Consider the following 16,557-nt stretch of genomic DNA (forward strand, 5'->3'; position numbering starts at 1 on the left):
CGCTCTGTGGCATGTGGGATCTTCCCGGACAGGGGCACGAACATGTGTCCCCTGCATCGGCAGGCGGACTCTCAACCACTGCACCACCAGGGAAGCCCTGTTTGCTAGTATTTTGTTCAGGATTTTTGCATCTATATTCATCAGTGCATTTGGTGTATGATTTTCTTTTTTTGTAGTATCTTTGTCTGGTTTTGGTATCAGGGTGATGATGGCCTCATAGAATGAGTCTGGGAGTGTTCCTCCCTCTGCAATTTTTTGGAAGAGTTTGAGAAGGATGGGTGTTAGCTCTTCTCTAAATGTTTGACAGAATTGACCTATGAAGCCATCTGGTCCTGGACTTTTGTTTGCTGGAAGATATTTAATCACAGTTTCAATTTCATTACTTGTGATTGGTCTGTTCATATTTTCTATTTCTTCTTGGTTCAGTCTTGGAAGGTTATACCTTTGCAAGAATTTGTCCATTTCTTCCAGGTTGTCCATTTTGTTGGCACAGAGTTGCTTGTAGTAGTCTCTTAGGATTCTTTGTATTTCTGCGGTGTCTGTTGTAACTTCTCCCTTTTCATTTCTAATTTTATTGATTTGAGTCCTTTTCCTCTCTTTCTTGATGAGTCTGGCTAATAGTTTATCAATTTTGTTTATCTTTTCAAAGAACCAGCTTTTAGTTTTATTGATCTTTGCTATTGTTTTCTTTGTTTCTACTTCCTGTATTTTTGCTCTGATCTTTATGATTTCTTTCCTTCTGCTAACTTTGGGTTTTGTTTTTCTTTCTCTAGTTCCTTTAGGTGTAAGGTTAGATTGTTTGAGATTTTTCGTTTCTTGAGGTAGGCTTGCAGAGCTATAAACTTCCCTCTTAGAACTGCTTTTGCTGCATCCCATAGGTTTTGGATCATTGTGTTTTCATTGTCATTTGTCTCTAGGTATTTTTTGATTTCCTCCTTGATTTCTTCAGTGATCTCGTGGTTATTTAGTAATGTACTGTTTAGCGTCCATGCGTTCGTGTTTTTTACATTTTTTCCCCTGTACCTCATTTCTAATCTCATAGCGTTGTGGTCAGAAAAGATGGCTGATATGATTTCAGTTTTCTTAAATTTACTGAGGCTTGATTTGTGACCCAAGACGTGATCTATCCTGGAGAATATTCCGTGTGGACTTGAGCAGAAAGTGTAATCTGCTGTTTTTGGATGGAATGTCCTATAAATATCAATTAAATCTATCTGGTCTATTGTGTCATGTAAAGCTTGCGTTTCCTCATTAATTTTCTGTTTGGATGATCTGTCCATTGGTGTAAGTGAGGTGTTAAAGTCCCCCACTATTATTGTGTTACTGTCGATTTCCTCTTTTAGAGCTGTTAGCAGTTGCCTTATGTATTGAGGTGCTCCTATATATATATTGAGGTGCATATATATTTATAATTGTTATATCTTCTTCTTGGATTGATCCCTTGATCATTATGTAGTGTCCTTCCTTGTCTCTTGTAGCATTCTTTATTTTAAAGTCTGTTTTATCTGATATGAGCATTGCTGCTCCAGCTTTCTTTTGATTTCCATTTGCATGAAATATCTTTTTCCATCCCCTCACTTTCAGTCTCTATGTGTCCCTAGGTCTGAAGTGGGTCTCTTGTAGAGAGCATATATAGGAGTCTTGTTTTTGTATCCATTCAGCAAGCCTGTGTCTTTTGGTTGGAGCATTTAATCCATTCACGTTTAAGGTAATTATTGATATGTATGTTACTGTGACCATTTTCTTAATTGTTTTGGGTTTGTTTTTGTAGGTCCTTTTCTTCTCTTGTGTTTCCCACTTAGAGAAGTTCCTTTAGCATTTGTTGTAGAGCTGGTTTGGTGGTGCTGAATTCTCTTAGCTTTTGCTTGTCTGTAAAGCTTTTGATTTCTGCATCGAATATGAATGAGATCCTTGCTGGGTAATCTTGGTTGTAGGTTCTTGCCTTTCATCACTTTAAGTATATCATGCCACTCCCTTCTGGCTTGTAAAGTTTCTGCTGAGAAATCAGCTGTTAACCTTATGAGAGTTCCCTTGTATATTATTTGTCATTTTTCCCTTGCTGATTTCAATAATATTTCTTTGTCTTTAATTTTTGCCAATTTGATTACTATGTGTCTCGTGTTTCTCCTTGGGTTTATTCTGCATGGGAGTCTCTGCAGTTCCTGGACTTGGGTGGTTATTTCGTTTCCCATGTTAGGGAAGTTTTTGACTATAATCTCTTCAAAAGTTTGTCAGGTCCTTTCTGTCCCTCTTCTCCTTCTGGGACCCCTATAATGCGAATGTTGTTGAGTTTAATGTTGTCCCAGAGGTCTCTTAGGCTGTCTTCATTTCTTCTCATTCTTTTGTCTTTATTCTGTTCCACTGCAGTGAATTCCACCATTCTTCCAGGTCAGTTACCTGTTCTTCTGCCTCAGTTATTCTGCTGTTGATTCCTTCTAGTGTAGTTTTTATTTCAGTTATTGTATTGTTCATCTCTGTTTGTTTGTTAATTCTTCTAGGTCTTTGTTAAACATTTCTTGCATCTTCTCGATGTTTGCCTCCATTCTTTTTCTGAGGTCCTGGATCATCTTCACTATCATTATTCTGAATTCTTTTTCTGGTAGGTTGCCTATCTCCACTTCATTTAGTTGTTTTTCTGGGGTTTTATCTTGTTCCTTCATCTGGTACATAGCCCTCTGCCTTTTCAATTTGTCTCTCTCTGTGAATGTGGTTTTTGTTCCCCAGGCTGCAGGATTGTAGTTCTTCTTGCTTCTCCTCTTGAAGCTTCTTATGAATATACTTTATGTCTTGTGTTCATGACACACTTGGGAATTCCAGGGCGGACCAGTGGTTAGGACTCAGTGTTCTCACTGCCAGGGGCCAAGGTTTGATCCTTCGTCAGGGAACTAAGATCCTGCAAGCTGCACTTCAAAAATTCCTCTTTTCTATTCAGCTAACATTTTTCTCTTGTTCTTCCCACTCAAACTATCAAAAAATGTTGTCCACCTTTGCTGTCTCTATTTATTTATCTCTCACTCATCCTTTGCCATTGTAATCTCAGAGCAGTCATTCTTAACTACATCTCTTTGGGACACTCATAGATCCTCTCCCTTAAAAACTGCACATCTGAGCATAAACACAAAATTATTATTTTGGGTTTTTGTGGACCTTCCAAAGTCCATATATAGTGAAGAATCCAGATGTACAGAGTTGGTAAACTGTTGTCCCTTGGCAACATTCCAAAAAATACCTTTTCTCAGTAAAGGGATGTTCGTCCATTTATTCAACATTTATTGAGTGCTGATAAGTGCTAAGCATCATCCTTGGAGAAAAGGAATACTGTAATAATACATCAAACTATGACTAAAAGAGTCTTGGAATAGAAGTTGATTTTTATTGTTATAGCTGTTGCCAATTCAAGGCATGGCCTCAATAATCAACATACCTGGGAGATAGATTAGCAATCATTTGTGAAAATGGAACAGCCTAATAAAGGCAGTCTCTGCTTTAGGGTGATTTGAATGTTTATCCTCAGAGTCCTGGCTCTCCTTAGGAAGTAATTTTGGGTCTGGCTTAATTTTAGCCTAGAAAATGTTAAAAGTGGGTAGAACAGTTTGCCTCTGGCATTAAAAAACAAAACAAACAACAACAAAAACCCTTCACCCCTACAAATTCACAAGAGGACTCACTGAATGCCCAGCCTTAAGCAATGTAACCTCCTAATACATCATACAGAAGATAGTAGTTTGAAAACTCACATTAGATAATCGTATGAAATGACTTTCTCTACACTATTATTATATACTAACCAATAAAAACAAGTTGGGGGGCTTCCCTGGTGGCGCAGTGGTTGAGAGTCCGCCTGCCGATGCAGGGGAAACGGGTTCGTGCCCCGGTCTGGGAGGATCCCACATGCCGCGGAGCGGCTGGGCCCGTGAGCCATGGCCGCTGGGTCTGTGCGTCCGGAGCCTGTGCTCCGCAACGGGAGAGGCCACAACAGTGAGAGGCCCACATACCGCAAAAAAAAAAAAAAAAAAAACCAAGTTGGGGCTCTCTGCCAAACATGACCGTGGTTTTTAAATAAACTGACCCATAACTCTTCTTTTTAGCAATAATTACATGATAGGAACACATTTCTATTTGGGCTGTTTATATTTCATGATAATAAATGTCATTTCCACCTTTCTGTTAGCTATACCAGGAAGATATGCATCTACCTCAACCAAAAACATTATTAGAAAGAAAGGTGGGTGCAGGTGGGGTGGGAGGGTAAAAGAATACATTCCTATTTTATTCTACTGGAAATTATGATTTGGTCTACGAAGACAGTGATATTAGTCCAGGGCATGCTGGAACTGGCTTGTACTGGACTGCTAAATTTTCAGAGATTTTGCAAGCCAGGTGACATCAAGTTGGTAGTCTGAAATTGGCTGTGATGGGAGTATTTATACACAAAAATAGGCAACTGCTACAAACCAGGCTTCCCTGCACCACAAGAGTCTATTGTTAAACATTTACTAGGACACCACTAGTTCGTACTGATTCTGAAAATGACATTAGTGCAGTTCTACATTAACTTAAGTAGCTGGGTTTTATAAAAGAGTTCTTATAATTTAGCCTGTAAATGATCAAAAGCCAAAGATATTTAATAAGAACCTTCCAACTTATAATACTTGTAACAGACTTCTTCTCGAGGTGATAAAGAATGTAACACTGGTGAGAAATAAGTTATAACTAAAGCTTACTTGACTTCATATGTAAAAATGGCTTGATAAATCTGGGTGACAGTACACTGGCACAACAAAAACAGTAAACTGGCAAAATGAAGATCTTCTTCATTTTACTTATTTTTTAACATGAATTCTTTTCTTTTTTTTTTTGTGGTATGCAGGCCTCTCACTGTTGTGGCCTCTCCCATTGCGGAGCACAGGCTCCGGATGTGCAGGCTCAGCGGCCATGGCTCACGGGCCCAGCCGCTCCGTGGCATGTGGGATCTTCCTGGACTGGGGCACAAACCCATGTCCCCTGCAGCAGCAGGCGTACTCTCAACCACTGCGCCACCAGGGAAGCCCTAACATGAATTCTTTAATATTTTATTTAAAAAAATTTTTTAATTAATTTATTTATTTTGGTTGCACTGGGTCTTAGTTGCAGTAGGCAGGCTCCTTAGTTGCGGCTCACGGGCTCCTTAGTTGCATCCGGTGGGCTCCTTAGTTGCGGCCAGCAGGCTCCTTAGTTGTGGCTCATGGGCTCCTTAGTTGTGGCATGTGAACTCTTAGTTGCAGCATGCATGTGGGATCTAGTTCCCTGACCAGGAATTGAACCCTTGTCCCCTGCATTGGAAGGTGGATTCTTAACCACTGCAGCCCCAGGGAATTCCCTTGACATGAATTCTTGATTGATTTGTTCCAATTTTAAAGTTTGAAAATAAACTTCTCAACCTTTTCAGAGTTTTCACTGAGACATATTTGATAAAATCCTAGGCTAACAAACCATTCTCAGAAAATGCAAGAGATATTTTCCTGTATCTTTAAATGGTAAAGCTCGGAGGCCACACATGAGAAGCTTCTATTGCAGTATGAAAAGTACCAGAACTCAATGATTTTAAGAAGTGTGGGGGGAAAAATCTGATAGGAAAAAAAGTAGTTATTTCTTTGCTTGAGAAGCTGATAAAATTTGAAAACTATCTTAGAAAACTTAATTATTTAGTAAGTCCAAAGATTAACTGATAACCACTAAGACTTTTAAATGTCAGGAGTCATTAAAATTTTCCTTGGTAAAATACTTTGTATCAAATTGCCTCAGGGAAATAGAAATCATAAACTATATGTACATGATCCTCTGGGCTTACTTGGGAAACTATGTTCTGAATCTTTATTTGAAAGAGCCCACGCAGGTTGAACCTATTTTGCTTCTTTTGTAGGCAAAAGCATCAATATTTTAACATAAAGTAAAAAACACTTACCTCCACCAATTTCTGTAAACCATGAAGATGCAGAGTTCAAATTGATTGTCTCAAACTGAACTACCTGATTTAATTCGGTGCCCTTGCTAATAGCTACACAGACCATAGGGTATTCCTGTTCTGGTATTACCAGCATTTCAAAAACATTCAAAGGACTTGGCAAAGGAAAATCAAAGTGCTGCAAAAAATAAACAGATGTATAATTTAGAAACAATCTCCTCATTCATATTATTGAATAAATTCAACAGAAAGGCTTTCATTTTCTTAATTGATCTAATTCTAAAAAACGACTACCTCTTATTGGCACAAAAACAGACATATAGATCAATGGAACAGAATAGAGAGCCTAGAAGTAAACCCACACACCTTTGATCAATTAATCTACAACAAAGGAGAAAAGAATATACAATGGAGAAAAGATAGTCTCTTCAACAAGCAGTGTTAGGAAAGCTGGACAGCCTCATGTAAATCAATGAATTTAGAACACTCCCTCACACCATATACAATAATAAACCCAAAATGGTTTAAAGACTTAAATATAAGATATAGCACCATAAAACTCTTAGAAGAGAACATAGGCAAAACATTCTTTGACAAAAATCGTAGCAATATTTTCTTAGATGAGTCTGCCAAGGCAAAAAAATAAAAATAAGAAAAAATAAACAAATGGGACGTAATCAAACTTAAAAGCTTTTTGCACAGCAAAGGAAACCATAAACAAAACAAAAAAAACGTCCAGAATGGGAGAAAATATTTGCAAATGATGCAAGTGACAAGGGGTTAATTTCCAAAATATACAAACAGCTCATATAACTCAATATCAAAAAAACAAACCCAATCAAAAAATGGGCAGAACACCTAAATAGACATTTTCCCAAAGAAGACATACAGATGGCTAATAGGTACATGAAAAGTTGTTCAACATCACTAATTATTAGAGAAACACAAATCAAAACTACAATGAGGTACCACCTCACAACAGTCAAAATGGCCATCACTAAAAAGTCTATACAAAATAAATCCTAGAAAGGGTGTGGAGAAAAGGGAACCCTCCTACACTGTTCATGGGGATATAAATTGGTGCAGCCACTATGGAGAACAGTATGGAGGTTCCTTAAAAAACTAAAAATAGAGCTAACATATGATCCAGCAAACTCAATCCTGGGCACATATCCGGAAAAGATGAAATTCTAATTTGAAAAGATACATGCACCCCATGCTGTTCACAGCGGCACTATTTACAACAGCCAAGACCAGAAACAATCCAAGTGCCCATCAACAGACGACTGGCGTAAGAAAATGTGATTGATACACACACACACACAGAGGAATATTATTTAGCCATAAAAGGAATGAAATATTGCCATTTGCAGAAACATGGATGGACCCAGAGAATACTATGCTTAGTGAAGTAAGTCAGACAAAGACAAATACTGTATGATATCATTTATATGTGGAATCTAAAAAATAATAAAAATGAATATATATACGAAACAGAAACAAACTCACAGACATAGAAAACAAAGAGGAAAGGGAGTGGGGGAGGGATAAATAAGAAGTGTGGGATTAACAAACTACTATACATAAAATAGATAAGGAACAATGATTTACTGCATAACACAGGGAACTATATTTAATATCTTTTAATAATCTATAATGGAAAATAAGAAATAACTGAATACTTTGCTGTATAACTGAAGCTAACAAAATATCATAATACTTCAATTAAAAAAAGAACTACCTTTAAATACCATGATAAGAATCAGTTTTCCATAAAAATATGTTTTAGAGACTTGGCCATATTCTTCTTTATGGCTGTGATATTTCTGGAAGTTTATTAACACAAGTTAAAATCTTAAGAACACAAAAATCCCTAAACCAAATAAACACCTATAAATAACTATAAACATGCTAACCCTAGATGGTAGCATGGGGGTCTTAAAATTTCAGGCTCAGTTATATATTAGTGTTTTCTAAATTAAAAAATGTAAACAAAGTAATATATACCTTTATTAACATGAATTTCTGCATTGGCTCATACCACTGAAGTAAAACAATTCCAGACTGTAAAGCTCCACAGAGGTATTTATGTCCTGTGTAAGGGTTTCTGACTGGAAAGAAACAAAACAAAACAGACACACCCCAAACACTGAATATTTTTATATAAAAACAAAGTTTAGCTAAAAGCAATTACTAAGTTATACTCACCTAAAAGCTAACCCAGTTTCCTATATAAAGGCAGTGCTGATACATAGGAAAAACCAATTAAATGTGGCCTGCCACTGATACCAAAATATGAATGGAAAAATAATCATTTGAACTGTTAATTTAGGTGATAAAGGATAATTATTGTTTCTGTTCACTAGGATGGTAAGAGTGCAGAAAGTAAAGAAAGATGATATCTTTTTCCTTTGGCTTTGTTACACCCTTTCCTTTTCACTCTCTTATCTCAATTTTAATTGCATACATTTACTTCTAAACATCTTTAATATACTAGGCTCTTAAACATAAAAACAGTATTTTAGGGCTTCCCTGGTGGCACAGTGGTTGAGAGTCCACCTGCCGATGCAGGGGACACGGATTTGTGTCCCGGTCCAGGAAGATCCCACATGCCGCGGAGTGGCTGGGCCCGTGAGCCATGGCCGCTGGGCCTGTGCGTCCGGAGCCTGTGCTCCGCAACGGGAGAGGCCATAACAGTGAGAGGTCCACGTACCACAAAAAAACCAAAACAAAACAGTATTTTAAGCACCAAAACACCTATTTTACAATCTAAAGAGCTGCTTAAGTAAATGGACCAAAAGAGTGAATTCTAGGTCTAGTGAATAAGAAGGTCTAGAAGGCAACTGAAATCTATCATTCCATGTTTAAAATTTCATTAATTAATTAATTGATTAATTAATTTATTTATGGCTGCATTAGGTCTTCATTGCTGCGCAGGGGCTTTTCTCTAGTTGCAGCGAGCGGGGGATACCCTTTGTTGCGGTGCATGGTCTTATTGAGGTGGCTTCTCTTGTGGAGCACGGGCTTTAGGCACACAGGCTTCAGTAGTTGTGGTGCACGGGCTCAGTAGTTGTGATTCACAGGCTCTAAAGCGCAGCCTCAGTAGTTGTGGTGTATGGGCTTAATTACTCCGTGGCATGTGGAATCTTCCCAGACCAGGGATCAAATCTGTGTCCCCTGCACTGGCAGGCAGATTCTTAACCACTGTGCCACCAGGGAAGTCCTATGATTTCATTTTTGGTATAGTAGTTTACAGCTGTCTACTTAAGACAAGATGAAAATAACTAATTATTTTACAACTTAATAAAGATGTAACTTCCTTGACTTAAATCTACAGAAATTCACATTGGTCTTTCCTTCTCCCCAATTTGATTCCCATCAACAGTAATATACTTGATTATAAGAGTAGTTATTTTATATGTTACTTTATATCATATATTTTATGATATATTAATATTTTATTAAAATAGAGTAGTAAGCTCTATCTTAAGATATTTATGAGTTATACCTCAGACTGTAAGCATCAAGACCTTTCCTGAGTCAGAGATACTGGGAATCTGATAACAGAAATGGACCTGCATCTCCCTAGAAAAATGCTCATGAAATTTGCTTATAACTAGAGAGTATGCTGTGGACCTAATCCAGCATGAAGATCAATGTTTAGGCTGATTAAACAATAAGAATAAACAGAAAGTTAGGAGCCCAGAATTTGAAGCCACAGACCAGGTCTGATCCCAGGTTCTGCTACTAGTGACATAAGTATCATAAGCTGTTTAAGGGTTAAGCGAGAGAAGATAATTATATAGCACAGAATTTCACCTTGCCCCCAAAGAGGTCTGGCCTTTGTCCTCTCTTCTGGGAGTTAATGTCTAAGCCTCAGGAATGCCATGCCTGACAGGAGTGTCTTTGTTTGCCTGGGGCCTTGGTCAACATATACTCTAACAATATGATTTAGAGTGGAGGTTGGCGAAACTGGATAGTCTCAGGGTGGGGGACAGTAATGCCAGAAAGACAAGCCATGTAATTTAGGGTAGGGGCTTTGGGTCAGGCAATATCACTTGACCTCCAGAGGGGATGGATACTGAGATCAGCCACGTGGGCAATCAAGCATGCCTATGTGACAGAGCCTTAATAAAAACTCTGGGCACTGAGGTTGCTGAGTAAGCCTTCCTAGTTGGCAATGCTCTGTGTGTATTGTTACACATCACTGTCAGAAAAGTAACACTGTCCATACACTGTCTATTATTCCATGGAGAAAGGACAACAGAAGCTCTACATCTGGTATTTTTCCTGGATTCTGCCCTATGCACTTCTTCCCTTGGATGATTTTAATCTACATACTTTCCCTGTAATAAACCATAACCAGAGTATAACCACTTTCAGTGAATTCTGTGAGTCCTTCTAGTGAATTATTGAACATGAAGGTGGTTTGGGGAACTCCCCAAACCTGCAGTTGGTATCAGAAGTGAGTGGTCTTGTGTGGACTGTTCCCTCTAACTTCATAGTTGGCCAAACTCCTGAAATAATAATGCTCATAAAACACTAAGCAGTAACTGTTAAATAAATGGTAAGTGTCAAATGAAAGCTAGGATATCAGCAGAGATAGAGACTTAGGGACTATGGTTAAAAAATTCGAGGAACATTATGCTCTGAGAAAGCATCAGAGCAATTATCTTCAAGCATTTTTATGTCCGACTTTACATTCCTGAGCTTCAATGGCCCCTTAACTCCTTATTAGAACAAATATAAAGCCTACCTTCCTTCATTTAATACTATAAGACCCTACAGATAATTTTAAAGATGTTAAAAGTTCTAATCATCCATTTTGAGAAACAGCATTTACTCACCTATGCAACATTTGTGGCAGCCTTTTGTATCAGGAATCTTTGTTGTTAAAGCGAACTTTCTGAAAACATAAGACAACATAAATGTACTCTACTGCAGTGGTTCCCAAACAGTGAGTGATGGGTGAACCAGTTCCATCAGAACCAGTCAAGGAGCTCTAAAAACCACTGTCTTAAACTCTGACCCAAAACTATCTGATTTTATAGAACTGAGGCAGGACCTGGGAATCTATATTATAAAACTTCTATGGATGATTGACATGGACAGTCAAGTTACAAGACACTTATCTTTTGAATTCTAGATGACATTTACTTTAGTGTAAACTACCTTTCAAAATTAAGACAAAGGAAGTTTTTTAGTGGGCAAGGAAGACTGGCTGCTTTAAAAATAGACACTAATTCCCCTCACTCCCAGTAGAATCAAAATATTTTGTACCTTGGTAGTATGCGGTCTGGAAACCTATGAGTTTGAATATGGGCAGCTAGTCCTGGTTTTTTGGCTTGTTCAAACAAAGCTATAAGATTATGAGAGTAGAGTTGAAACGTTTTTCCTATAAAAGAGAAACATGTTATTTTTATTAGAATTATTTAAAGCAGAGAAATACTATTTTCAAGCAAAAGAAAAGATAATTACCTTCTAAAATGATGAGTCCAGCCATGTTCAAAAAGCCAAGCAAAACAGAGAAACACACAAACAAAAAAACCTAGTTAATACTATTTTGAAAGATAATAAGTAAAATGAGTTTTAATAAAGTAGATAATTTTGTTCCCCAGTACATAAATTAGATATATTCTGACTAATAGGTGATCTGGGCAGAATATATGTAAACCTTAATGAAGCCAACATAGAAAAAGAAATTGTTAAACACTGTACAATAGAGTGAGTTACAATGATGTACATGTGATTATTTCAGTACAACATGGAAAATTATACAATTATACCACATTATCTTTCTGAGATAGATTATTGATAAATAGATCAATAATCTACCACATTACCTTGGATTAAAAACTGTTTGTGAATGAAGTCTTAAAGATAACACTGAAATACTAAGAAAAATAAAGCAAACTAATATTATATGCCATAGGATACAGTAGGGCTACAATTATATCCTATAATTTATACAGGATAATAGAGCTACAATTTCCATATAATCAAAACCACAGCTGTATTAAAAAGGGGAATATATGGTAAACAGTTTCTGACTCCTTATATACATGACATGGTACTATAACAACCCAAAATAGTACTTTATCATTTTACTACTGGAAAACATGAAAAAAAAATGGTTTTACCCTCAACAAAATTTTCTGTATTTTCTCAAAATGCAAACATTCTGCGTAACGCTATACCAGCCTTCCTTTCTCCAGTACCGCTTTATATATAACTAGCTACCCAAGCAGCTAACACATGTACATGTATGTGCACACATGCAAAGAAATGCAGACCCTTAAATGGAACGTTTTCTCCTATTGAGCACTGCTACCTATCTTCATTCAGTTCCACAGGTCATTTTGACTACAATTTGGAAAGAATCAATTTATAGGCTAATTTTTCCCTGCCTTTCTGTAGTTATTTTATAAATATACAAGATGTACTCTGTGTGGCTTTTAAGCTTATTCCCAAAGACAGGTATAAATAGGGAAAAAAGCAGTAAGAGAGTTAGAGGAAAGTGACTCTATATGAATACAACTCAGAATTGTTAATTCAAACAGATCTGGGTTTAAGTTTATTTTCATAATAGTAATATGATATATTAATATTTTATTAAACAGAAGTAAAAAAACTGGGGGAAACATAATCAAAATCAAAGAGATTAAATACTTTTTTGAGGACCCCAGTTTTTTAAAAGACATTTATAGACAATCAAATAATATGCTCTTTGTAAACACTGTCATCAGCTCAAATATACAAATTCCTGAAGAATCTCTACTAGGCGATGGTTAGTAGACGAGTTTAAGTTATACACACTCACACACACATACCTAAAATTATGAAAATGGCATTTCTTAAATTAGGCCACAATTCATACTGATCTGTCAGTGAGTTACAACTATATCAGCACTGATGCTTTAAAGCATAAGTAGCTGAAAGGTACACTTAATAATGAAAAGCCTGACAGTACAGTAAATAAGAGCTAGGATATAATCAACACATATCTATTGAGATACAGAGCATGAAAGAGTATCAAACAAAAAAACTGAAAAAAATTTAAGAAATGTTAAAATAATTTTTTAAAGTGGAGAAAGGGATAAATGCTATTTTAATAGCTGATAGCATTAGGATTAAGGAACAGAGAGAAATAATTAACTATCTTGTATAGTGGTCCCACCACAGTATTGTTCCTGGACCCCCTGCGGATACCAAAATCTGAGCTCCCTTATAAAAAGTCCCTTATATAAAATGGTGTAGTACTTGCATATAACCTATGCCCATTTTTCCTATTAAATCATCTCTAGATTATATATGATACCTAATACAATGTAAATGTATGTAAATAGTGACCCAGTGCTCGGCAAAATTCAAGTTTTGTTTTTTTGGAACTTCCTGGAATTAAAAAAAAATTCTATCTACAGTTGGTTGAATCTGTGCATGCAGATACAGAGGGCCAACTGTACTCTACTATCAGAATGAAAGCAAGCAGCAAGCTTTTAGGTAGCCACTTAAATCTAAAATGTAAGAAAATAGGTTTTGGCAGGTAACAATTAGGGGGAAAAAGCCTAAACACCACCCACCCACCCCCAACAACAACGAAAAAAGAAAAGTACAAACAACAAAATTAGAATAGGTTGCTCTGGAATCCATTTGATTACTTATAAGACTTGAAAGCATTGGTCCAAGTTGATTAATAAATACGTGGTCCAGATTAACATGAATTCTACCAGCAAGCATCTGTAAGTCTTCACAGTTTTCTAAGTACTTTGGATATCTCACTTGATCCTCACAGCAATCTCGTGAGGCTGTTACCATCATCCTTATGTTACAATTAAGAAAACTGGGCACAGCAACATAGATGGACTTAGAGATTATCACACTTAAAATGAAGTAAGTCAGAAAGAGAAAAACAAATACCATATGATATCACTTATACGTGGAATCTAGAATATGACACAAACGAAGCTATCTACGAAACAGCAACAGACTCACAGACATAGAGAACAGACTTATGGTTGCCAATGGGAAGGGGGAGTTGGGGAGGGATGGATTGGGAGTCTGGGATTATCCGATGCAAACTATTATATACAGAATGTTTAAACAACAAGGTCCTACTGTATAGCTCAGGAAACTATATTCAGTATCCTGTGATAAACCATAATGGAAAAGAATATGAAAAAGAATGTATATATATGTATAACTGAATCACTTTGTTGTACAGCAGAAATTAACATGACACTAAACCAACTATACTTCAATAAAAAATAAATTAAAAAATGAAGATGTAATTTATGAAAAAAAAGAAAACTGAGGCTGAGAGACAAGAGACAGTGATTGGCTCAAGATTACAAAGAAAGGAAGCATCTGGATCCTCTGATTCTTTCCCTTCAACTGCTGATTCTCAGTGGAAGGCAGGGATGGTGACAGTAACAGAGACTGTGGAGAAGGGGATGGCCTCAGGGAACAATCACTGTCATGTTCTCCAACTATGTAGTTCCTGGGCAGGTGTGGGAAGTACTGCTCTGACAACAAGGTCCCTTCTCAAAGTTTCTTCCAATTCTACAATGGTAAAAAATACCTGCAAGTCTCAAAAGGTAACTATACTAGATTATAATTACCCTGAATAACAACATTTTAAAATAATGTGTATTAAAATTACATTTCTCTGCTTGTCCATGGTTTATTTTTCATATCATTTTCATCATATACATACCTGACAATGACATTAAAGTATTATTGATGACATAGAGCCAAGTACATTTCCGTGGAAATAACTATTAAGAAAAAAAAAGGTAATTAAAACTCTCCAATTTTCATTCTCTTACCCCTTAACCTCCAAACTGCAACAGTCTGAAAGAGTAGAAAAGTATTTTCTACCTTTCAGTAAATTACCAAAACCTTATGGAAAAAAATCTTTCAACATGCACATGTGAAGAGTACAATTTCACCCCTTTAAATATTTAAATCATAAAAATTAAAACTGAGGCCCATATAAATTGCTTTAAAATTAAGATATTTACTTTATTCAATTGACTCAAACTAATTTTTTGAGTTAAAACTCCTAAGTTACCTGTTCCATCGTTGCCTCATGTAGTTCATTGAGATTCAATGTATAAATACCATCTTCAGTTCCAAAAATAATGTACTGATCTAAAATAGTTGAGATAAATCACCAGAATTTACCACCATTTTCTGAAATCATTCACTAAAATAATGGCCCTATATTTTAATGGTATTAAGAGTTAGATAGCCACCCACTAATCCAAAGGAAAATTATTTTCTAAAACCCATGCTACCTTCTTTACCTCTTTCCCCAACTCTTTATTTTTTAAAAGTAGATATATTCTGTTACTAACTCTGCTTTATCTTACTATAAAATCCTTTTTTAAAACACAATTTTCATTACATGTCATTTATTCAAACATAAGTGAATAAATGAGAAAGAAGGGAAATTGTCAATAGATGTTAATGGATTGTCAACAGTTGCTAAAACTAGTCAGTGAAAGTCTAATGAGCAAGAGGATATTTATAAAGTCTCAATGAGTCTTCACACTAATTACTTATTAATTACTTTGGGAAATTAAATAATTAAGCAATTACTTAGAAAGGGAAAAATAGGAACTTGACATAAGAGAAGTCTAGTGAACACCACCTTAACCAACAGGTCAATGTTAATATCACTAGTATTTGGACAAGCTGATACCATGTGCCTCCTGATATGATGGACTGAGAAGAGCACAAAAACATTTCTCTGATGTTCCTGCCGAAAATGCATAACGTGATCCAAGCATGAGGACTCATCAGACAAACTCAAATTAAGGGACATTCTACAAAATAAGCAGCTTCAAAATGGCAAGATCAAGAGAGAAAGAAAGGTTGAGAAACTGTTCCAGACTAAAGCAGACTAAAGGCATGGTAGCTAAATCCAACATGTGAACTTGAACTGGATGTTGGATTGGGGAAAAAAAAGGAGGGAGAAGATGATAAAAGACATTACTGGGATAATTAATAAAATTTACATATGGACTGTGGACTAAAAGACAGTATTATATCAATGATAAACTCCCTAATGTTTATAATTGTACTGGGATTATGTAAGAGATGATTCTTGTTCCTAGAAAATACAAACTGAGGTATAAGGGGAAAAGGAGCATGATGTCCACAACTCATTCTCAAGTGATGCAGAAAAAAATTCACATATAGACAGAAAAGAGTAAAACAAATGTGGCAAAAGGATGAACATACACACACTACTGTATATAAGACAGATAACCAACAAGAACCTACTGTATAGCACAGAGAATGCTATGCAATATTCTGTGATAACCTATATGAGAAAAGAATCTAGAAAAGAAGGGATATATGTATATGAGTAACTGAATTACTTTCCTGTATACCTGAAACTAACACAATATTGTAAATCAACTATACTAAAATAAAATAAAGTAAATAAATAAATAAATAAATAATCTGATGGTGAGGGTGTAAAACAAAAAAAAGAAACAACTGATGGTTCTGAGTATATAGGAATTGCTTGTACTACAATATTTCTCTAACTTTTCTGTAAGTAAAAACTTATAGCAAAATAAAAAGGTACAAATATCAAAAAATCC

At 36.1% G+C, this 16,557-nt stretch overlaps 1 protein-coding gene across 1 annotated transcript in view; it reads right to left on the minus strand.

Moving 5' to 3' along the window:
• Nucleotides 1-16,557, minus strand: part of MAP4K5 (mitogen-activated protein kinase kinase kinase kinase 5) — a gene marked incomplete at its 3' end in the record, with an annotated part of 145,033 nt that overhangs the window by 14,505 nt on the left and 113,971 nt on the right. Inside the window, exons 22-27 of the mRNA XM_079698992.1 lie at nucleotides 15,015-15,094; nucleotides 14,658-14,718; nucleotides 11,225-11,339; nucleotides 10,792-10,850; nucleotides 7,952-8,055; nucleotides 5,941-6,122 (exon numbers count right to left, since the gene is read on the minus strand). Of these exons, the coding sequence (XP_079555118.1) occupies nucleotides 5,941-6,122; nucleotides 7,952-8,055; nucleotides 10,792-10,850; nucleotides 11,225-11,339; nucleotides 14,658-14,718; nucleotides 15,015-15,094 (601 nt within the window). The remainder of the gene's footprint in view (nucleotides 1-5,940; nucleotides 6,123-7,951; nucleotides 8,056-10,791; nucleotides 10,851-11,224; nucleotides 11,340-14,657; nucleotides 14,719-15,014; nucleotides 15,095-16,557) is intronic.

Source organism: Hyperoodon ampullatus (assembly GCF_949752795.1).
Source record: "Hyperoodon ampullatus genome assembly, chromosome: 3".
Taxonomy (NCBI): Eukaryota; Metazoa; Chordata; class Mammalia; order Artiodactyla; family Ziphiidae; genus Hyperoodon; species Hyperoodon ampullatus.